Below are 23,823 nucleotides of genomic sequence, written 5' to 3' on the forward strand. Positions count from 1 at the left end.
AGTAACGATTCAATATCGGAATCCGTCATTCCCTTTAAATGAATTGGTGTCTTCGGATGCTCTTCTTGCTTTTTTGTCGATAGAGACGGAGAAGAATACTGCGTTTGGTTTTTAATTGGATCGGATAAGTCCCCGGTGTAACCTTCACGGTGCTCCCAGCAGCCGCTACCGGCAGGCAGCCCGTTGATTGGACCCGGAGCTGTCCGCGGTGCTGAAGGTCGGGCTGTTTCTTCGGTTTTTTTTTTTTTCCGGAGCTGCGGACAGTCGTCACCACATTATAAGGACATAAACACGGCGATCTCTCCGCACCACCACCACCACCACCACCACCACGGCGTTTCCCCCCAGCGGCACCATGGGTAAGCTATGTGAGCACGAGTCTGCGACAGCTTCGCGTTTTTTTTTCTACGGTCATTTTTGTTTGTCAGAGATTTTGACCATTTCAGCTCTCTCGGGGAATAGGTCACAGAAAGCCTGTCCACTAAGGATGCCAGTCGCGCGTCCCTTTTTAAAATATGAACCACAATCTGTCTATTTAATGTTTTCTTTGCAGCATCTTGCCGATGTGTGTGTGTTTTTTTTTTTTTTTTTTTTTTTGCTTTCGAAAATGACATGCTGTGTATTGTTTCATCATGTCTGTTCAAATGTCTTAACGCGTTTATTTAGGTCTGAGAGAGGCTGAAGGGGGTTCGATGTCAGACAATAGACATTTCTATGTAAAACCCCCCCTCCTCGTGTCTCTGAACTTCAAACAAGGAGCATAAATATTCATCAAGTCTATTATTATTACTGGCGCCCCACACTAAAATTAGAAGCTCATTAAAATGTAATTCACCACGTGCAGTCAGCGTTGGAGCATGTGAATGTGGGTGCTCCCATTTTATTCTCATTGGTCATTCAAAATTCCTTGTAAACTTTTTTTTGTCCCAAAAATCAATGGGGGGGGAATAATACATCTGTTTATTTGATTTATTTTTTACAACAGTACGCATTTATGATGTGGAGCAAAATCACATCATGCAATGTTATCCTGCTCCTCAAAAATAATAGTAAGATATATCTGAATGTTCATGGATACTTTCACCTGTCCTGATTATACATTATACATTGGCCTACATTCTATTGTCTGTTATTGCAGCCCATCACACATGTGTAGTCCCCCAGCTGGGGCAATCATTTGCCCAAGAGTGCATTAGATTGGTATCCTAGCTTGTGTGCTTGAACTGGGCTCAGTCCAGACCCGGATGTAGTGAGGAGCACTCCACTCCCTGAACAATGAGTGGTTCAGTTCACCTCGGTTCAGGTGAAGGAGAGAAACACCGAAGCAATATGATACCTATGACAGGTGATTTACTGCCACATCAATATTGCATGCGGGCCATCTCCAGTCTTTACTTTAGTTCTTTTGAAAGATTAACTGACAGGAAACTGTGACAAAGGCAATTTTAATGAAATACGATTTCCAGATTCAATCAAATCATGGGGGCGGGGTCATACATCTTAGACCACTGGCCGACCAGGAATCCCACATCAACTCTCATATTGTATAAATGTGGGAGCAATGGCAATCACTGGGGCCCTAAGGCCCTCCCTACATTTTAAACCGCCTCCTGTGAAATCAACAGAATCATTTTAGAAATTTTAACATCTACTGTTATGAATGAATTAATGTAAAATGAAAGAATGCCATTGATTTAATTTAACATTAGAGCTGGCTTTCCATTTGGCCACACTGTGATATGCCTTCAAGGATACTGCTGATTCACTCCGGAGCCTCTGTTAAGTAATGCTGTAGTGCAGTTTAATGGCCACAAGAGAGAGCTCAGCGTTCTCTCTTACTGCAAATCTCTCTGATTTGTACGGGTGTGTGCGTGTGTGACTCCTCTAGGGAAATTTTGAATGAAGCAGGCAAAAAGGAACATGTAAAGTACATTGCTGAAGGGTCCATATACTGTGGGGCTGTAGAAGTAGTCAGCTGAAAAGAGGCTGTCACAACATCTTTAAGAGATAGGCAGCATGGCACACACCAATTTAGAATAGATAAATGTTTACTGTCAAAGATAGTCTGTCCTTCAGTGGTGACGTTGGTCGCTGTATTTTTTTTAATTTTGTTGCTATTCTCACTCTTCTGAGAAGACACACACATTTTGGAAGATTATATTTGCCGGTATCACTGAAAACACCCCCCGTCTAAAGAGAAAGTATTAGAAAGGAAATTATTTATCGATCCCACGGCACCGGGTGTTTGTTTCCCTTAATTCAGTGCCCCAGTAAACAGCCTATGGCGCACTTAACAGAGTATATCTTCCTACCATTCGCAGCGTGTGGTAGCGCTAGGTTTTTTTAGCTTTCTATTTTTAGCTGCAGGTTCAATGACTATGAAATGTGCAAACACAGGGAGAAATGGCCCTGCCTGAGGGCCGCAGCCCCCAACCCCCTGCCTGCGCTCAGCCGTGAAGAGTTAAGCCGGAGGGGAGTGTGTGTGTTTGCAGAGTCTTGGGCAGAATGGCTGCAGTGAAAGCGAACATACCTCTGGCTGTTACAGCTGCTTGACCTGCGTGTGCCATTGTGCATGCATGCATCTGTTGTAGAGTGGTTGTGTCTGAATGGTCTATTAGGGAATGAGGGGTACTACAGTTTCCTGTCAGTGCGGATTGAGCTCACACTGTCTTTGGCCTGCTTCCGTAGATGGACTGTTAGCGGCATCATGCTGTGTGATGGCTCTGCTAGTGTGACTAAAGACAGAAAAAAAAAAACGTGTAATGAATGAAACAACTGTTACTGTCTCATATCTGGCGAAATGCAGCATGATTCAAGGATTTTTCCTTGAATTTTGGTTATTTATAAAATCTGAGAGATTGGAGCATTTGTTCAATCATTTAGAATTGCATGATATAATGCCAAAGACCATTTCAACCTAGATGTTGTTTGAATCCATTTAGCATCCTTGACTTAGGCTGCTTTTTCCTACAGCCTTAAAGCTCAAATTCCACAATGCCTCCCCATAATTTAAAAACAATCTTTAACCTCTTGGGCCTACGTAGCTCTGTCAAATCCCTTTGGATAATCTCAAAATGTCATCAAGCTCAAAACAAGGCTGTTTTTTCTTCTTTTTTTTTTGCAGTTCATGTTATGTCTCGGTCATTTGAGAATTCAGCCCCAGAAGTGACATTTTTTCCTTACTTTTGCTTTTCCTGCCTAACACACTGTATAAACATCCGTTTTAATTCTGACTCTGTTCCAAAGAGCAAATCAAATCCAAGTATTGATGTCTGAGGCTCAGTGTGCTCAACGTTTACTAGAGCCTAGCACATTTTTGTTGGCCTGTTTTTTTTTTTGGGGGGGGGATACTGTTATGCCTTCAAGTATTCACTGATGAGATAAAATAGCTTGACATTTGCAGTTCAAGGGCTGAGAATGTGGTTAATTATTATTGGCAGAACAGAGAGGTGCACAGCAGCTGACTCAATGTTAATTGCAGTTTGGAGCGGTAAATATCGTTACCGCTCGTGGTCTGCAGTTTTCTGTTAAGGAACTGGGCCGTTTGAGAGAGAGAGGGCCAGATTTTTGTAATTAACCACAGGTGATACAAAATCTGTTTTATGAATAGAGCAAAAACTGCATGTTACGTTTTATTGTTACCAATAAAGGCTATCATTAGGATACAGATTGCATTCCTCCGACTAAAAAGTTTAATATTGTCACCTACACACCTTCTACTATAAGTGGTTGGATTGTCATTGCCTGATAGGGAAATCACTTGCTGGAGTAGTAATCTTTTTCACATGAGTTTGGAACTTTATTCAGTTTTGAAGTGGCCAGTATGTGTCCATCCACCACCTCGACCATCTGTATAACACCTTTATATTCACTGTTTGTCGCATCGTTTAAAGGAATTAATGTCTACATTTGTTGTAATTGCTACAATATGGATGTAAGATATGGCCAATTAAAGCTCTTTTTAAATGGGTCCAGCTCTGATGATTTCTATCTACTGAGGACCTGTCTGATCTGATGGCTACGACTTTCCCCTGTCTGAGGCCGGGCACCCTGCAACCTCTAGGGATCGCCGTATCTAGTAACATGTGTCGCAAGACGCTAGCAAACCAGAACCTGCTTTACCTGAAGCTAAATTTCTTGTGACATAATTTGAAGAAAAATACAGTTTGCGTGCAGGCTCATACATGTGTACTGTAAGTATGTACATGGTGCGTCTTCAAGGTACGACAAACGATGTGTGGTTGATTTGCAGAAAACAAAACTGGCCTCGGTGGCTCCCGGGTCTTAGCTGGTGACTCATGGTTCACTGCAGAGCTCTCACCATGACCCCAGTTAAAGAGGCAGTCGTGGCCTCACCGGCTCAACTCCCATGGGACACATAAAGCGCAATTTGTGAGCTCCCTGCCTCTATTGTGTGTCAGCACAGTTATAGCCCATCTGTAACATTGATAGCTGCTCATAAATGCCTGTGTGTCAATATTGTGTAGGCCAGTACATGCTGCCAGCAGTGTGACTGTCTAGATGTTTTTTTTAGCTTTAAAACGGTATGAAGAATGGTATGAAGTAAGGCAGGCTAGTGCTCATGTGTCTGTGTGATTTGTCATGTGTTGAAATACATCTGCATCCACAAAAGAGCTACAGTAAAAATATATATATATTATAAATATAATAACAGCTTACCTGACACATAATGGGCGTGGTTGAAAGCATTGTTAGCTGCGTGCTTCACCTGTATGCACATATGGACAGCTGATTCCATATGCCAATTTTACCTTCCAATTTACATCGTAAACAGAAGCAGATATTGGATTAACAACTTCTGCCTACCAAACACGCTGTACTTGTCACTGCCATCTCGCGCTGTTACTCTGAGGAGGACGCAGGCAGCTGCCAGCTGGGAGCTTCACAAGGAGGGTGTAATGTTGAGGAAGTTTATGAAACCCCAGATTTTTTTATGCGCCCTGCCCAGACCAACCAGCAAGTCACTAGTTCAGTTATGATCTCCCACTGACTTCGCGCCCATGAATACACGTTTGACGACTCAGCCAGCCACACATGAGGCTGGGGACTGAATCTTGAGTTGTGTAATAGAACGTTTGCTTTTATTCTTTTACTCCACCCAGACACCCCATAAAAAAAACTTTTTTTAAACCTGTTCGCTAGTGCAAAAACTTAACATGGCGTACCACAGGATCACAGGTACCAACTCCTTTGATCTTTTTTCGGGTTTCTTCCGCAGCGTTTGCTGCTCTGTATCTCTCTCTGTGCTTCAGGTCCAGCCAGCCACTGAGATAAGCATGTGTGGTTTAGGTCCAGCCTTTGAACATCTGCAGCCACCAACTGCACAGAGCAGCGAGTTCAGTTAATCTCGAAATAACATATCAGTCAATTTTTATTTGATTCAAGGCTTCCTGAAAAAAAAAAAGAAAAGAAAAAGTGGCGAGGTACAGACCAACTGATGGTGGGCGAGGCACGATCAGAGCTCGCTCGCACTAATAACAGTAATGCACTGACTCAGCACTGAGACTGTAAATGCAGGCAACGTGGTGGTGGCAGTGGTGGAGGGGTGGGGGGTGGGCTGCAGTAGCTCTTGGCAGCCCTGCTGGCCGTCTGGCCTGTCAATCATTTGGCAAGCTCCTAGCCTTCTCAGACACACTTAGATGTCGCTTTAGGTTAACGAGACAGGTGTGGTCACCTGGAGCAGGCCTGAGTCACAGTCAGGTTTCATTGTACCTGATATTGATTGATACAAATATAACCACAAAAGTTTTCTCCACAAGAAAAGTTTGGACTGAATGCTGAGCGTTACAATGCAGTCTGTGTGTTTGTCTGTGAACATGTGCGTGTAGTGTTCAGGGCGGTTGTCGGCTCCTGGATTTATGAGGCTAATGTGGTGAGCTGGCTGCCAGGACCGCAGTGTAGAGCAGATAAAAACCCTCATTTCTCCCGTCCTTATAAAAGAAGATGAAATTTTCCATTTATCTTCCAAAGTGCATACTGCAATAGGAGCATCTCTACTTACTGTACCCTCATTAAGTCTCTGCATCGGTAGTCATGTAGGCTCTGAACTGTTGCCGTCTGCTAACCAGAAACAAGAGTTTTATAGTAATGAACTGTGAATAAAGACTTAGAAGATTTGCTTATGTTCAACTTGGAACAAACACTTGATCTATTACTAAGAGGTGTATTAGGGATTATTAAGACTCACAGACTCAAAATGTGTAATAATGATAATATAAAAAACCTCAATTCATTTACTTTTCAATGATATCAAAGGCTGCTGCATGTGTAAAATATTTCATCATTCGCCTCATAAACGTAAACTGTCAATACTGTCTTTGAATATTGTCGCTGTTGGGTGAAAACTCAAAACTCCACAAGGAGTTTTTTTTATTCAAATCTGATTACGTCTACCTAGTTTCTGCAAAATTTGGGATGTAAAAATATTTTCACCCAGCAACAGCATTATTCCTCACAGTTATGTTACAGCTTAACATAACAAATGCCCAAATCACTCCATTACAGCTCATCATAGGTTATATAAGACAACCTCTGCCTGTCATCACCACTCCAAAAATACTAACACCGCCCTTTCCTTCCCTGCAGGTTATGTGGGTATGCAACTTGTGCCGAAAACAACAAGAAATCCTCACCAAATCGGGGGCGTGGTTCTACGGCTCGGGGCCTGGTCAGGTGCGGGGCGTGTTTGAGGGCGGGCCGCAGGGGAAGAAGGCCAAACTGCAGGACCCGTCCCTGTACCCATACCAGGGAGCCTCAGGAGACTTGACACCAGCGTCAGACAGAAGCAGACCTCACAGCGGGCTCCTGCCCAGACAGGCGTCCCTTGACAACGGATCGGGGCTGAGGTACTCAGCTCCCGGCGACGCACCCATAGACAGGTCAGTTTTATATGCAAAAGAAAAAAAAAAGCATGCGCCCACTACATGCTCCATGTGAGTCACGCAGAGTAGTTTTTTTTTAGTGTGTTATTTCGAGCAGATTGTTTGATCATGGGATAAATAACTTATGATTATACGATGCCACGTTATAAAGGTGCACAGAGGCAACTGCAGAAGAATCTTTTTAGCATTACCACTGCAGAACATTGATGATTCAAGCCTAGCATAAGAGCAATGGCTGCTAGCAAGCCAGTCAAGACCGCATATAAAACGGCTTGTACATGGAGCCTATAAAAGGAGACAGAGACACAGATACTGTATCTGGCACTAACTCAGCAATTCTACAACAGTCCTGAACCCACTCTGTCTTCTTTACACACATACAGCACACATATACACAAGTGGTTTGAGCCAGGCTCAGCTAGGATGCGTACTGTCTTTACTTTTGAGGAAAAACAGTATTGTATCACTGCAAGGCGTGGAAATTGAGCATCATTAAGATGCTTTTGGAGTAGGAAAGCAATAGCAGGCTGCATTCCAAAGCAGAACATTGTGTTCCATTTGTCATATGCACTAAATGCCCCCTCTGAGTAGCACACTCAACACGGACACGCTGTGTTTGTGAATCTTATTTCCGGGTTGCCAATTTCTTCATACTGGTGTCAGATAAGGTAGTTACTCTGATGTCCACATGGGGGCTCCTTCCTCTTTCTTCTTCCACAAGGAGGATGAGAAGCTTATTATCTGCACTGGCTCTCAAGAAATGGGTTTCTTTTCTTAAGATTGTTTTTTTTTGGCGTCATTTCTGCTTTGTTTTGCTTGTGAGAGATAGGATAGGCAGGGGAAGTAGAAACAGATGGGACAACTTGCAGCTAAGCCGCCTGAGCTGGAATCTAACCCGGGTCGCTGTGGTATGATCCACTCGATGTGCTATCGGGCCGCCCCATAGAAATGTTATTCCGAGATTCTGAAAACTTCTCTCATGTCGTTGTTTGCTCCCCCTCAGATTTAAGGTAGCACGACATTTATATATGTTGACCTATACACACATCAAGCACTACATGTTTATAGGAAAGGTGCAGCATGAAAGGAGGTGAATTATAATTGAGCTTATGTCCCTGTTCCTATTCTCTGCTGACCTTGTAAATGTACACCTGGTGGGCCATGTCGCCCACTTGTCTAGCACAGGGACTTACCAGCCTGTGCCCACAGTATGTTAGGAGACACAACTCATTAGTTCTGTGTCCTCTCTCTGCCGTTACGACCTCCTATTTACTTCTGGATACACTCAGAACCTGCAAACATGGAGGAGCTCCAGGGGAAAACACTCCGTCTGTTTTAATTGACTGAAATTTGGCTCCAAATGGATGTTTTGATGGATATATCCCGTATACCTGCCCATTAACCGGTGAGTGTACATACGTTCAGTGCTTTCACACTGTAATGAGGCTGCTCTGCAACTATGACACAAACTCTATAGCCTCCAAAATAGATATTTATTCCTCCCCTGTCTTGGTAAAATGGTGTACCTGTGGTATCCTTATTATCCTCATCCGTTATGTTTCCATACTCTGAATACACACCGCACAGTAGCCCAATAAAGAGCAGAGCATCATCTGTAACTGGAAACTGTAATCAAAGCTACACCTCTGTAAACCTTTAAGACTGATGCAGGATATCAGTATTTTGTCTCTCAGTGCTACTGAAGTACATTATCCATCTTCTTCTCAAATGGCTGGGTGCTTTCAGGTGGTTTTAATGGAGGATCAGACTGACTATATATCAGACTATAGATCAGACTGCTCCAAGCATTCAGTCATCCAGTCACTTTCTGCTCCAGTCCGGTCCCTTGCCACTGTATATTAATTGATTGCACGGCTGGAGAGGTGGAGATGGTACCGGAGAGCGATTCTCGCTTTGGCGTTGCCTACATACGCAGTGACACAACAGGAAACTGGCTGTCTGAAAACTCACAGGATAATGCTGATGATGGATAGCAGCGAGTCCGTAAATAGAACTCCCACTGCATAAGCACCAAAACCCACTTTCATTAATCTTAAAGAATGTTTAAATTAACTCCTGGATCCGTTCTGCTAAAGAAAGGGGGGGGGAAGCTGACAGTCTATTTATAAGGAGAAATAACTTGGGAAGCCTTCTAATTTATCTTGGTCTCGGAGGTGTCATTCGAATGAACACACAGATTCGCCGGGACAGCTGCAGTGTTGGGTGAGGCTGATGAAACAACAATGATTACACTGGGATCGGAACATACTCACTGGTGGAGTTTCTTCAGATTCTGCATTTTTTAAACTCATTCGGCCGGGCAGCAGAGCCGCCCCCTCAGTCTGCCAGAAATGCTAGAGGAGGAGGAGGAGGAGCAGGGAAGAAGATACTGGCCCTTTAACATCCAGCCCAACCCAGACCAGCTTTGAAGAGTTCAGTTAATCATTGCTTAGTCTAAGCTAGTCTGCTTGAGTCAAACAGGCCCCATCAGCCTGACGAGCCATGTAGTAGTAATTTCACCAAATAATTCACGTTGACACGGAGTTCAGTTTTTTTCTAGTTTTCATAGTTTTGGTCAAAATACCTACACCATTAAAACAAAGGTTTAAGAATCCACAGTTTAAATCTAAAGCACGTATAGAGACAGAAGTAAACATACCTGAAAGCTCCATTATAATTGTTTGTATGTAAAACTGCATGTGTGTTCAACTGTAAGTGTCCTAAAGGTCATAGTTGAACTAGGAATTAAATCTGATGGATGCTTACTGCAGGCAATTGGGGTGTTTTAACATTAAATACATGGTTTATTTGATTATATTAGTCTGTCAACCTATTTGAAGCCTTTAACTGACCTGTAGCAACATAACAAAGGCAACAAGCGCTTGAGCAACATTTCGGCGGCGTCTCTGCGGCAATGTAGCTGGCCACACATGGCCGCTTTGTCGCTCGTAGAGTCAACATAGTGTAACAAATTTTTTCTTTAACTGTAAATTGATGAAACGTGTGATATAGGCTACCTTTGGGATTTGTATCATATCTTGACCATGGGGCTTATTTAGAATTTTGGTAGCGATGCAATTAACCTGGGAAGGGGAATTGATTATAATGCCTTAGATAAACGGCTGGGATTCTAGTAATGTTCTAACGGAGGGATTTAATGTAGACGTCTTTGAATTTAGTCTGCTTTATTGTACTGATAGACATACTGTATCTCTCATGACTGACATATTAAACACAGACTCACGGGTCATCTTCCTGCTCAGGAAATGCTCCTGTCCTTATACTAGAAACCCTTTGAAAAGATTCATAAAAAAAAGTGCACAGACTTTTGATTGTCCTGTAAAAAAAAATATTTAATCAAATGCTTTGTATCGTCAGCTTTAAGGAACCTCTTGGATCTCGCTGCATTTTTTTCCCCCCCCAACTACTTTTGACTCTTTGAAGTGACATTCAGAACTGAATAAAATAAAACATATAAGTGGGTTACCCCTCGGGAACCCCCCCCTTTATGTGTGCCCTCTCCTCACAGGCAGACACTGAACCTTTCAGAGGTATTGCACTGTCATCTCCTATTTCTGACGAGGAGCTGATGCTCTGAAGCCAGATATGGAATGTAAGAGGAAAAAAAAAAAAAAAAAAAAAAAAAAAAAAAACTGACGACAGCATCGCGTCTCTCCCCTGTATGATACCGTGGTCTATATCTGCCGCTGTGCGCGTTCCAAAGAGTGCATGAGGGCTGGATGGAGAGATATGGCAAAGAGTGCGCACAATTGCGTTGTGTGCATGTGTAGGTATGTCGGCGTGAGTGTGTGCTTTTCATAGGCGACGGGGAATATGAGTTGGATGTGAGGCAGCAGCTGATGCGCCGGTCAGGGGATGCTGCTGCTGCTGCTGATGCTGATGCTGCTGCTGATGCTGATGCTGATGCTGATGCTGATGCTGCTGGCCGCCGTGTAGGGATGCTTCTCCGCTTCTCCTCTCCTCCGGGCGCCCCTTCGCCTCTCCCTGCACACCGAGAAGAGATTTTCGCCACAGCGAGACGGAGAAAAGGCTCGTTACCGGCTCCGGCACTGCCTTCTTTTTCTCGCACCGAGTCGTCGGTGGCATTATGACCGAAGGATCGCGCCCGGAACGCGTCTCATCTGAGGACACTTTTCACCAGGAGCGGCCGGAGGAATATGGAACTTGATCGGCGTCTTTTCTGCGTCTAAAGCGGCCCCGGGAGATAATAATAATAATAATAATAATAATAATAATAATAGCAGAATAAAACTGAGGAGGTCTATGTGCGGATGGGGGGTGGGGGTTGTCCGGAGAGAGCGCAGGCTTCGGGATGTGTTGTCGGTGAAGGGAGAAGGGGTGATCATTTACTGAAGGATAACAGAAAACGGAGGAGGGGGGGGAAAAATGCAGTTTGACACATTGCGTCAGTTCTGTAGCTCGGTGTTATCACATTTCAACGGGGCTTTCTCTGCGCCGCAGAACATCCTGCAGACGGAGCTGTTCGAGCAGGCGCTCAGCAACATCGGGTGAGTGATTCCTTTGTAACGAAATGGCCTGATTGATGAGGAAGGGCTTCCCCGTTGGTATGTCAAACGGGTATTGGGGGGGGGGTGGGTGGTGGTGGTGGTGGGTGGTGGTGGGGGCTGTTGCGTTTATCGATCGGCAGGCAGCCTGCGTAATAACAGCCTTACAGTGTAGTACTGTTGCCGCCGCTGCTGCAGATATATTTCCTGGCTGGATGATGTGTGTGTGTGTGTGTGTGTGTGTGTGTGTGTGTGGGGGGGGGGGGGGGGGATCAGTGATGCCTGCCGCGGTTTTGCCGTGTGAAAAAAACCGCGCCGTTTCAGGCAGACTGTGACCATGGCGAGGTGTGCCTGTGCGGCGCGCGTGCCCGTATATGTATGTGTGCGCGTGCGCGTGTGCCCCAGCGCACCGCTGCTGCAGCGTGTGTGCTATATATATATATATATATATATATATATATATATATATATATATATATATATATATATATATATATATATATCTGCTGCTGCTGCTGCTGCTGCTGGGCCCGAGAGGACAACGTGGGGGGTGAAGAGGGTAAATGGACTTTTTTTTTTTTTTTTTTTTTTTTTTTTTTTTTAAAGAATCTTGGAAATGAGCACACCCACGCACATAAGTCACACACCTACTCACCCAAGCTCAACCACAGGCCATCATACACTTGGAGAAAGGGGAAAATACAGACATAACAGGTATGAATTATTTGATAGAATAGTCAGGGGGGGGAAAAAAGCATTCATATTATATACATATTTTGCTTACAGTAGACTTGGGCAATCATTTTCATTATTCGAGAAAATGTATCATGTCTCTATCCGTTTAGTTACAGTGCTACTGCAACATATGCTCACTGTATTTCTACATTGGCTGGAAGAGAAGTGCTTGTGTGGTGTGTGTCGAGATAGAGAGAGAGAGAGAGAGACAGAGAAGCTGGATCTCACTTCGATGCATCGGAGCATATTATGATTAGTCTGCTTAATGCTCCGTTCCCCCCACGGAGAGGCCCCTGGTCATCTGGCCAGGCATGGTTGTTAGACACATTTTGAAGTCTGCAAAAGGCTTCAAACTTGCAAACAGACTACTCGTGTTCCTGCAGCAGCAGCAGCAGCAGAGGCCGAGAGAACGCGCATGCCTGTTTTTACCCCTCAATAGAGGCGCAGTCCCCATATCTCCACGCCACGCACTGTCTGTCTCTCTGGGGACTGCGAGTCTTTCCCTCTTGTCCCCCCCCACCCTACCGTCAGAAATAATTTACAGCGTTGCTGGGCTCCCTGCCACCTCACATTACATGGCCAGAACACTCAGCCACTGGAAGGGCTGAACAGGGGGCTCTGTGCCTGGAAACTGTGATCCAGCAATCATCGCATCTGACTGATTAAATTGAACCTATTTTCCATCACTACCCCTTTTTTTTTTTTTTTTTTTTTTTTTTTCTCAGTAGATCGCTCCGGGTAGAAACCGTCTCTGAACGGTAGTCGACAGCAGGACTGCTTAATTATTATATTGTTATATAGTTGGCTGAATGGTGCAACTCACTGGTAGAAGGTGTGTCTTCATTTTTAATGCTGTTCCAGTGTCAGACTTTAAGTCCACTCATTTCTGGGTCTGTAAGTGGTACTGTGAAACTCAGCGCTACAAAACAACAACTCTCTCTGCAAACCACCAGTGTGTACTAGCCAGCTTGGCCATCTATTCGATCAGGGATGTTTGTGTGTGAGCCTCTCTCTCTCTCTCTCTCTCTCTCTCTCTTTTTCTCTCGCTCTCACTGTTTTTTTCTTGGCTAGGCCAGGCCTGCTAATGGGCTGTATGCTTTTAGATCCAGCTTCCATGTATAATGCATGTGTGCGTCAGGAGAGGTCCTAATGGGGTGTGGGGATCTGTTCTTAGAAGGCCTGAATGGTTTTGAATTGAGTGGTCACTACATTTAAACTGCAACCATACTCCTCCCCCCCACTCCTCTAATACACACTCATAGACACACTTACACCCCCCCTTTTCCCTTAACCCTATATGACAGCTCTTTGTGCTCGCTGCCCTGAAATGCCTGAGACCAAAGTGTGTCTGTTGATGGACTGGTATATGAAGTGATAGAGGCGACGTTTACTGAGTCTGTGAGGCTGTTCTCATTCACTGTTTGTACTTATTCCTACAAAAAGTGATGCACTGTAATTCATATATCCCGAGTAAGTGTAAGCCGGGGCGTGCAGGTGGTGGAATCGCGTGTCGTATAAAGATGTGTAGGGAGAATGGACAGGTCGGACACAGGAATTTCACCCAGCAGACCGATGTTGGTGTCCTGTGTTAAGCCAAAGGGCATCTTCACTTATTGTAACTTACTTTTGATAAGTAACTTACTAATGTACTAAATATGATCTTTCTCTAAATCCAACCTAAAAGTATCTCTAAAAGTATTTTTGTTGCCTAAACATCCTCCGATCTGCAGGGTCGGAGGATAACCTTTTTTTAGATATCATGAATTATGAGGACATGTTTTGTGGTTCATATCATATAGCCTTTTCCAAAATGAGCCTTTTGAAAACTGTGTGATGCTATAAGCAGGATATGAATAGCTGCATTTGATTTTCTGCAGAGATGCAAAGTTTTGAAAGCAGTGCAGTGTTTCATTCCAGCATATTAAATACAACCCATATTGCTGCTGTTTAATGATTCCAAACGGGCCGCCAAATCTCGGGTGTGATTTTAGTGAGTCATCCTCATAACCACAGCTGTTTACCTCATCCCACACTCTCATATAGTGTTCTCCTGCAGTGACTATATATGTGCAGTATAGTGTGTTCATCCTCACAGAGTGGAGGAAAACTGTCAGTTCTAGACTGAAAGTTTCTCTGAAGTGGAACCCCCCTCCCACACCCATCTCTTCACTTGTCCCCTCCAGCAATCTGGTTGCCATAGTGATAAGGTGTAATGTTCAATCAATAGAAATTATGATCCCCCCTGTCTGTCAATCCTGATGTTAGAGCAGGGTCTGATTAAAAAGGCAAAGGAAGGCATTAAACAAAGGATGTTATTTCTTACAAAATTACATTAGGCACAAGAAATAAACAGGAGGGTGGATGGACGCTTGGTCTGCCTTGACATGGTAATCCATCGTAGGTATACTTATGTTCATGGCATTTTTCCAACAAGATAACATGACGGTCATTGTAGCACGCCTTATCTGCACCATCTCAGAGTTTATTCCCAAATATTCTGAAAAAGACTGATACAGCTTAAAATCAATTAGAAACTTGAATTTTGTGAGTTACATACTGAGAGAATGTGAATAGATATGCAGCACAGAAAAGGCCTCATGATACTGCTGTAAAGCCAATTCAGTGATGTGACCTTAATCAACTCCTTTAAAGAGAGGCGTGAGACCTCTCAACCAAGAGCCAACTTTGAGTTGCTCAGGTCGGGACAGCATCTGGCCCATAGACTGTATAAAACGATGGATGACATGACAGCCACCCAAAAGTGACCCCGTAACATTTCGATAGCCCCCTGGTGGCTGGCTGCAGTATTGGTTATCCTTGCTCCTATGTTAGCGGATGGGCCAGTAGACAAACTACATTTTTGCCAAAGATTGGTTTCTGTCATTTTAGGTAGTTTTATAACGCTAATGTTAGTTCAAGTGTTCATTTTTTTTCTCTTCAAGTGTCGTTTCGATTAGTTATTTGATGCTATAAAAAGGGTGTGTGACATCATGATTGACAGCTGTAATTCTTATGGCATGTTTTCACTATGCCATAAAAATGAGTTTCAAAGTGACATACTGTATTGACATGGCTATATTGGCTTCAAGTAACTTCATTAAACAATCTTATCCAGTCTGTCATGCATGCAGAATTAAAGGTACAGACTCTGATGTCTGCCCTTGCAGCCTCTTGTTAACCTGTTTTGTATTGATAGCAAGTGTTCTGTATGTGAGGTGAGAGGAGCTCAGGGGAGAAACAAAGCAAGGAAAAGAAACAGAGAGAGGACGACAGAAAGTACAAGGAGGAGACAGGAACACCCGGGCATCAGTCACCATGGTGACAGAGCTGTAGACGAGCCAGACGTAGCAGGCTGCAGCTTGTGGGACTGTGAACCCCTGGAGCCCCAGATTCATGTTGATGAGACAGAACTGGGGGAAAGGAGGGGAGTAAAATAAGAGGAAAGGGGCAGGAGGAAGGGAAGGGAGGAGAGAAGGAGGAGGAGACAGACTGCAGACCTAGAAACAGCCAGCGACAAGGACTTCACAGCAGTCCCTCCCTTGGCTCCTCACAGTCCTGGACACTTGGGATGATTTAGAGGTGTATTCACCTTGATATATCATTGGCCATATTCTAGCATATGTAACATTGTCCTATACCCTGTTTTTACCCTTCTTTATCCAGGGTGAGTTGTCTGAGTGTATATTTAGTTTTCCAGCAACGCCCTGCTTTACATTCCCACAGTTACACATTAATGCCTGACTGATGCAAAAATCTGAGTGCCTCTGCTGGAGCTACTGAGAGTTGAATGCAAGTCCTAACCACATTTTTCCCAGCCTGCCTCTGGGCTACCATGCCCTCTTTTTTTCCATCTTTGTGAGTACTATAAAGTAGCATCTTGAGGGTTTAGGTGAGGGAGTCAGACTGTATCCTCATTAGTTCTTATGCAACATCCCCCCCCACCCGCCCCGCCCTGCCCTGACATCCCCTTCACACCTCGCCCACGCTCAGCCCACCCTCAGCCCGATGGTGTTGCACCCGGATGTTGGCGGCACTCAGCAGCTGTAATTAAGCCGGCCCTTTATTGGTTTTGTCCTCGCCAAGGGAGATGTGCGCAGGAGGAAGGGAGGCTCTGGTTTATTGCCTGGGCGTCTAAGAGAGGGGTTATTATGATTGCACGCTGGAGAGGGAGGGAGAGAGAGAGAGAGAGAGAGAGAGAGAGAGAGATAAAGTGGAGAGAGTTGGAACGATAGTAGCACAGAGGAAAAGGTGGGTGAATAGTGCGAGAGAGACAGCGGCAGTGGCTGAATCGATATGCCCGACTCCTCTCTGCTCTCACCAAATCATATCTCAGCATCGGATGGGAGCGAGAGAAGACGAATGAAACAGAAAGGGAGAGAGAGAGAGAGAGAGAGAGAGAGAGAGGGCTGGTAGCTAGCGGTGGGCTGTGTAGCCAGATAAGCATCAGGCTAATGTCCTGTGCCCCAGGCCCGCTGCCACCGCTGCTGCTGCCCAGAGAGGGAGGTGAAACAGTGTTTTTGCAGAGCTTTGGTTACAGGTTTCTACAAAATGCGTTATGTCACCCAGTGAGATGTAGGGGACGTACAGGTTCAACCGGCCCGGCCTGTCTACGCAGTGAAACTGGATGAGAAAGGAACAGAAAGGGGGCATGGAGCAACAAAGGACAGATGGTGTACTTTTCAAACAGAAACAGCGCTGGGCTCTGTTCATGCTTATGGAGCGAGACTGATTCCCTCAAAGGCACATGTATTTGTGTGTGTGTGTGTGTGTGTGTGTGTGTGTGTGTGACCCTTACCAATGATTGCGTTACAGGAGGGTTCCTGCCAGTAAAACTACTATTTCAGTCAGGCATTAGGAGCATCATCCAACTGCCCCAGGTTTTTAAGTGAGCCCTTCTTGTGTGTCCTTGTGTTTCTTTGTGAGAATGCATGCGGCAGCACTTGTATGTTCATGTGTTTGAAGCCCAGACCTTAGGTGGTCTTTTTTTCCTTCTCTTTAAAAGTCTTTTTTTTCTCCTGCTCCTAAACAGATGTCTGATGTCATCTTGTTTTAAATAGCGAAGGGGGAGGGGGGAGAAACTGCATACGCCGCATGGATAGTGCTTTGCTCTCAGCCATATGCCTTGATGTGTGATGTTATTTGTCAACGTTTAACAGTTTGCAGAGGGGTTAAATTTGCCTGCCTTTGCTGTAGAAGCTTGCCGTCCGTGCAGGATCTTAATAGTGTCATCCCACAAATCCTCCTCTGGCCTTGATGGTCAGTGGAGTTGCTAATTGAAAGTTAAGGCTTTCTCCTCCTAAAGGGACTGCACAGCATCATCATTCTGGTTTTACATTTGATTTATTGATTAAAGAGGCTAATAAGGTCTGACCTTTGGAAGGTCAAGAGGTGGACTTTATTAGCTGTTATTCAGTGCAGTGGAGTCCACACGACACAGCTGAACAAACATTCCAGGCTATACTGTCCTTAAGTCTGTTTATATTAAGTCATTTCTCTGTGTATGGAATCCATTTTGAATCCACTATTAGTCTCAGACTATTTTAGCATCTATATGTACAGGTATTCTCTAGGAATCTGTTTTAGTAACCTAGTTATTCTCCACACCACACATCATATGCACAATTGACCCGATAGCGTAGTATCTGCATGCATTGTTTCATGAATGGGAAAAGGCCCGCTTCTACACGTAATCCTGTTGCCGTGCCCCAAATCCAAATCTGTTTCATGCTCCAATTTATTCAATTACCAAAAATACACTTGAAGAAGCTGTGTGATAAAGCAATAATGAAGAAGCTTAATCTAAACATCTGCGTCTATCCAGCCCGTTGCTATCATCATCCGTCTCATCCCCAGCCCTCCGCTCAAATCCGCTTTCGCAACACTGATTGTATTTCACAAGCTCAACCAGATTAATTATTTTCCATATTTTGCAAACATTGCACCGTGCACGCGTCCCGTCCCCACCCCCCCCCACCCCGTCTCCCTGCATGTGTACAATTAGCTCAATTCGTTTGTGTTGCAAATGAGCCTCCCTGGGCTTCTCCTGCCACGCAGCGGAGAGGAGAAGCCAGCTGAGGAGTGATCAAAAAGCCTCCTCCTCTGGCAGGCAGATGCTGAGTAAACACAGGAGAAGAAGAAGTAGCAGCTCCAGTAACTGTCTCCTCCCGCTTCCGCTTCGCTCCTTCATTATTTCTGGAGTCTGGCGTTAATGAAACCCCATGTAATATTCATTTAATTCCCAGTGTTTACTAGTTCATTAGGTTTTAGGATAGTAGTTGATCTGATCTCCAGGGGTGGCTAGGGAGAGGAAAGAAGCTGACTTTGAAGATTTTCCTTCTCTCTTTTTTTTTTTTTTTTTCCACTCGTCGGCATCCCTTCCATTTATTCATATGTCTGTCTTGATTCTGTCAGAAGACCATTCACAGTTGCTTACGGAATCGTAGAGCTTCTGCTCTCATTTGTACAACTATAACTAAAGTTTGAAGGCTGTTTTTTGTGTTCTGGTGCAGTGGTACATCAAAATGGAAACCGAGGGCCCAGTTACTGTCACCATGCGTATGCGTCACCAAAAACTCCCATCTGTAAACAAAACAGACGAGTAGAGAGCTGCTTCCTGTGATGTATGTAAATCTAGGAATCTTAGCGCAAATAGGTGGCTGAATGTAACTCGGCTGATAAAAAAGTGAAGCTCCTCGTCTCCTCACGTCCCTTGTTGAAGTTAACCACTGTTCTAAGACCAGGGCCCCTCCAGGCCCGTTCAGCCCCCTGGCTCAGGGCGCTGTGTTACAGACGCTGTCCTATGCAATTACAATTAACCCACACAGCCCTTTGGTCTGGGGCTCGCTCTGCAAAGGTCTGACCGCGGGTTCATCGATTGAGACGTTGGCTCGTCAATGCCATTGAGCGCAGTAGAAAAGGTCTTTCTGCTGAGCACACAGGGACACAGCGAGTGGCTTTTTCATCAGACAGAGGAAAGGCGAAACTTTCTCGCAATCTCGCATTTAAAAAAATTATATAAACACGCCAAGTGCCGAATCATTGCTTCCACGCATTATTTTCCCACCTGGCAGTTGTTGAACTCCTACTATCATCTGCATTTATCCTGCATCATTAGAACAATTGGGATTTTTACCAAAACCAGTATTTTTGGGGGATGAAGCAGCAGCGTAGCTCTAATGATGTAAGTATTAAAATGATCGTTAAAGACTAGAAATATATCTTTTGTGACATCTCATTATGTGCTAAAAGTTGTATGTAGTAATGGAGTCACATAACATTTTTTTCAGACAGCTATCTCCCATATCTATTTCCTTGTTGGCTTTTCCAAACTCTTCAACTCTTGTACTTAGCTGCACACGTCTCTTTGATCTCAATGTGTGAGTGTGTGTGCATGTGCGTGTGTGTGTGTGTGTGTGTGTGTGTGTGTGTGTGTGTGTGTGTGTGTGTGTGTGTGTGTGTGTGTGTGAGAGTAGTGACATCTCTCAGACATGGAAAGTGTTTCAGAAAAGAGCTCGGGAGGCACCGTCTTCCCATTATGCACAGCTTCCTGTTTGCCTCCAGGCAAGCCTTCTAGCAGCCGATCTGTTTGAATTCAACTTAAGAGAGACTGGTGGGGGAGAGGCTACGAAACTGGAATGGAGAAGATGGGGAGAAAAGCAGCAATTTGAAAAAAGAAAAAAGAGTACTGAAATGAATAGCATTTTCAGAAGTAACTGACGGGGGAAATCTATCAACATGCTTTGCTAACTAGTCCCAGAACAGGATCAAGAAAATGAGATCATCTAATACGGTCGCTCCAGTTGAGAACGGCTCCCATTATTCTGCTGTTCTGCACTTTCTCAAATGTTGCACGCCTAATTTAGCACATTGTAGGACAAAACCTGTGTGGCTCAGTTACTGTCTAAAAAAAAAAACATTTTGTAAATTTTCACTGCTGTTGTCTTGAATTACTGCCTGTCTTTTGCTCAATTAAAGGAAGGATAGATCTGAATCTTTCCAAAAGGGACCATTGAGAAGCGATTGTTTGCATACAGTGGGACTTCAACTTGTGCCTGATAAAGATAAAACCTGATAGAGATTGTCAATGTTGGCTCTAGGATGTGAGGTGTGCTACGCGATGCCGTCAGTCACGTTGCAGTCAAAGCATATCAGAGTTTGTTAAGCTGGGCAATCGGTGTGTAAGTGGGGTACATCTTGATTTGATTGTGCCCAGGGCAAAGCCACAGAGATGCATTTGGGTAACTTGGCTGCAGTGGCTACCCATCCCCATGGATGTAATTGGAGAATGCTAATATCTCATTTCCCTGGCAATCTCTCTTTTAATTCAGATTTGTGACAAGCAGCATCCAAGCAGTTTCTAGCAAAGAGAGGGGCAATAAGAAGGACATATATGATACATAAAAATCTCACATCTGTATCAAAAATGCTGACATTTCTACATTGAATCATCTCATTTTTGCAGAAGGCCGACTTTCTAGTCTTTAAACCGGTTTGAAAGATGTGAAATGTCCCTAACCACACCCACACACACAGCTTTTACTACCATGATCGGTTGTATTAATATTGTTAATTTATAAATGATGTGCTAAAAATAGCTGCTGCGGTGATAAACGTGAAGTGTGCTGTATTGCCAGAGGCAATATGCAGTGTGTGCTGCTGTGGAACAAAAGCACATTTAAATAGAAATGCTGCAGTCAAGTGGGCTCCCTCATTGTTTCCTTGTTTTTTCTCTTCATTGTGTAATTGCAGTACTTAAAATTCACTGTTTTCTCCGCCACAGAGTATGAACACTTCTCATAAATACTTGCGCTTGTCACAGTTTCAATTTTAGCAGCATTGTATCTCACTGTTCATCATGTAGCATTAGTCAACTGAACCACATCAACTACACAATCGTACCCAGTTTTATTGGATTTTCAGTACATTCAGGTATGTAGCATAACCCAAATAGTATTTTAGTACCGACCCACTCTGGGTTTATAGAGTGCCTAGAAATGATTTGAGCATGAATGTGGCCAAGTGGCATTGAAGAGGGAAAGAGCCTGGAGTTTATACGTGTTGAGGTCCAAAGTTATGGAAGATGCGAGCATCCATTTTGAGGAAGACGGTCAAACTAGCGTCTTCGTTGTTTTGCTGTATGTACTAGGCATTTTGGTAAGAGCAAGTAAGAACTGACTTCAAAATAAAAGTGATCTTCCGGTTAATGAGATGGCCAATTTCAAATTAATTCAACAAGTAATTCAGTCTATCAACAATAGATAAAATAAGATAAGACAAATTAAATAGATACTAATTTAAAATATATAATAGTGTGGGAAAAATTCCGCCTGCAAGCTGCATTTCAAGAAAAAAGTAGATTTCATGTGTGTGAATAATTGTGAAGATATCTAGATGTATATTGTATGTCGTGGGATAGCCTGAAAATATCAAGATATTATTTATAAGCCATATCACCCAGACTTAATTCACAGCAACCGTCTTAGCCCTAATTGAATAATAATATCATAATTCTGCAGCATGCTCAACGCTTATACATTATGTGATGCAGTGACTTTCCATGTGTCAAACATTTATGAGAGAATACATCTAGCTGCTTGTCCAGCCCAGCCCTACATTGAGATGAATGCTAATATTAGCATGCACACATGAGATTGGTGCAAATGTTAACACGCTAACCAAGTATGACAAAATAGAGCTTCCTGAGTCTGATATGTCCTATTATAAGCCACTGAGGAGAGGATAAACCCTTGTTATTTAAGTAACACTATGGTCTGCCAGTTTTTACTGTGTATTTATTTGTAGAAACAAAGCTTCCTTTTGTAAAAAAAAAAAAAAAAAAAGATAAATGCTGTGAGCAGGAGCAGGATTTGGTGGAATTTAAGAATGTGAAGTGAGTTCAGAGGTTTTGTGCAGAAATATTAAATAGACATTGGTAACACTAGATGACAGGTTCGTTTTCTCCCCCCATTCGTCCACACAGGGCAGAACACCGTGTGCCCCGGCACGGAAAAGCGTTTTATATATTGGACGAAGGAGGCCCAACCTTGAACCCGACATGAGGAGCTATTTAGCCCGGACCCCATCACCATTTGTCAGCAATGATTGGACAATAACCAAAGACACATTGCTCACCTGAGAAGGGACCTCATTGTCCACCTTCTCACGGACTGGTTCACACTTCCTGCAGTCCCCCACGCACACACCCCTTCGCCCTGCTTAGCCTTCTTGTATATTTGGTACAGGGAGGGCCTGACTGTCTGGTGCGTCGTGCCGTTCTGCTGCAGTTTTACCTGTTGACAATAATAGACTCAGAGGAGATGGGAGAAAATCTGAGAGAGAGAGAGAGGGAGAGGGAGGAAAGTATATGTGGGGGGATGTAGCGACCAACAGGACGAGTCCAGACCAGCCGGGACCGCTGCTGGTTTTTGCCAGGAGGGTCGTCAGTCCGTCCAGCTCCTGAGATGTTATTTTGGGCTGCAAGGATTATTAAAGCATCCTCTGACTCACCCCTCAGCTTTTTTCATTACCCCCTCGCTTTCTGTGGAGCCAGACAGCCGCGCAGCGTCACCACCTTTGATTTCAAATGCAGCTTGCTCACTGGAATGAAAAATGCATACTTAGCAGAACACACCATGGGTGGAGAGAGAGAGAGAGAGCGAGCGAGTGAGAAAGCGGGAGAGAGAGAGTGAGCGAGCGTGCATAGGCGTGTGTTCAATTACTTGTGTGTCAGAGAGAGAAAGAGATGGGGAGACCGTGGTTCTTAAGACATTTTATTTTTTCTTCCAGTGCAGAAATACCGCCCGCCGTTTGGTTACAATAGAATTTGCAGGGTTATGAACAGCTCGACAAATCTCAGTGTGTTCTCTACACAGAGCTCTTTGTGAAGATGCACAATGAATGCTGAGCACTGAGCAGCTAACATGCGACAGCGCAGCAGCAGGAAGGGAGGGTCTCCACGGGTTTACCCTCGTGTTAAGCTGGGAAGTCTTGTGTTTGTGCGTGGAGGATGTTAGTGTAAACTGTGAATAGTCATTGCTGTTTGTTAACTCATTACCTGTGTGGCTGTACAGCAGGGCGATGCACGGGTGCTACTTTGGAGTATCATGAAAATAACATTTAACACATTATTAACTTAATAGTCCCTGAAACCCCCTGATTCAGTTTCTGCTGACCTTTAGTGGTTTAAATTACTGCAGTGATGCAGAAGGGTGTCCTGTGACATCACTTTGGACCACACCCATAAGGCTACTCTTTGAATATCATTCACAGTAGGAGTAGGCAATATATGGATTATACTCGATGTGTTGCAGCTTGTGCTAGGTGGGAAGTAGTAAACGACAATATATAACGAGTACAAACATTAATGCTGCGTCATTGTTTAAGCCGCCAACATGAGACTAACTTTGGCGTTTTGCTTCTCAAGAGGGTCTCTCCTTTCTCACAGACACACTTTCCTGGGCGAGTTTCTGGGCGTATAAACATGGATGTGCATACAGGGCGTGTGTGTTCGTATCTTAATGGAAGCGGGGAACAAGGAAAGAGCCTTGAGTTAATACCAGGTCTATACGGAAACAGCAATGGAAGATGACAGGCTCCACTTGTTCAATGTTCAAGCTAGTCCCCACATTGTTTTTGCTGTATGTGCTGGGCTTTACTGTACG

The 23,823-nt window shown here is 44.1% G+C and overlaps 1 protein-coding gene across 18 annotated transcripts in view; it reads left to right on the plus strand.

The window, feature by feature from the left end:
• The window catches only part of rims2a (regulating synaptic membrane exocytosis 2a), a 134,368-nt gene that overhangs the window by 29,204 nt on the left and 81,341 nt on the right, over positions 1–23,823 (plus strand). For 11 of the 18 annotated variants that reach the window (XM_054621415.1, XM_054621419.1, XM_054621413.1 and 8 more), the window contains one exon: positions 6,607–6,899. In XM_054621415.1, coding sequence (XP_054477390.1) covers positions 6,607–6,899 — 293 coding nt within the window. Of the gene's footprint in view, positions 1–6,606; positions 6,904–7,848; positions 7,890–11,309; positions 11,432–23,823 lie in introns of those variants that run through there. The other 7 variants (XM_054621428.1, XM_054621425.1, XM_054621429.1 and 4 more) reach the window with 2 other exon arrangements.

This window comes from Anoplopoma fimbria, chromosome 20 (genome assembly GCF_027596085.1).
Source record: "Anoplopoma fimbria isolate UVic2021 breed Golden Eagle Sablefish chromosome 20, Afim_UVic_2022, whole genome shotgun sequence".
In the NCBI taxonomy this organism is placed as follows: Eukaryota; Metazoa; Chordata; class Actinopteri; order Perciformes; family Anoplopomatidae; genus Anoplopoma; species Anoplopoma fimbria.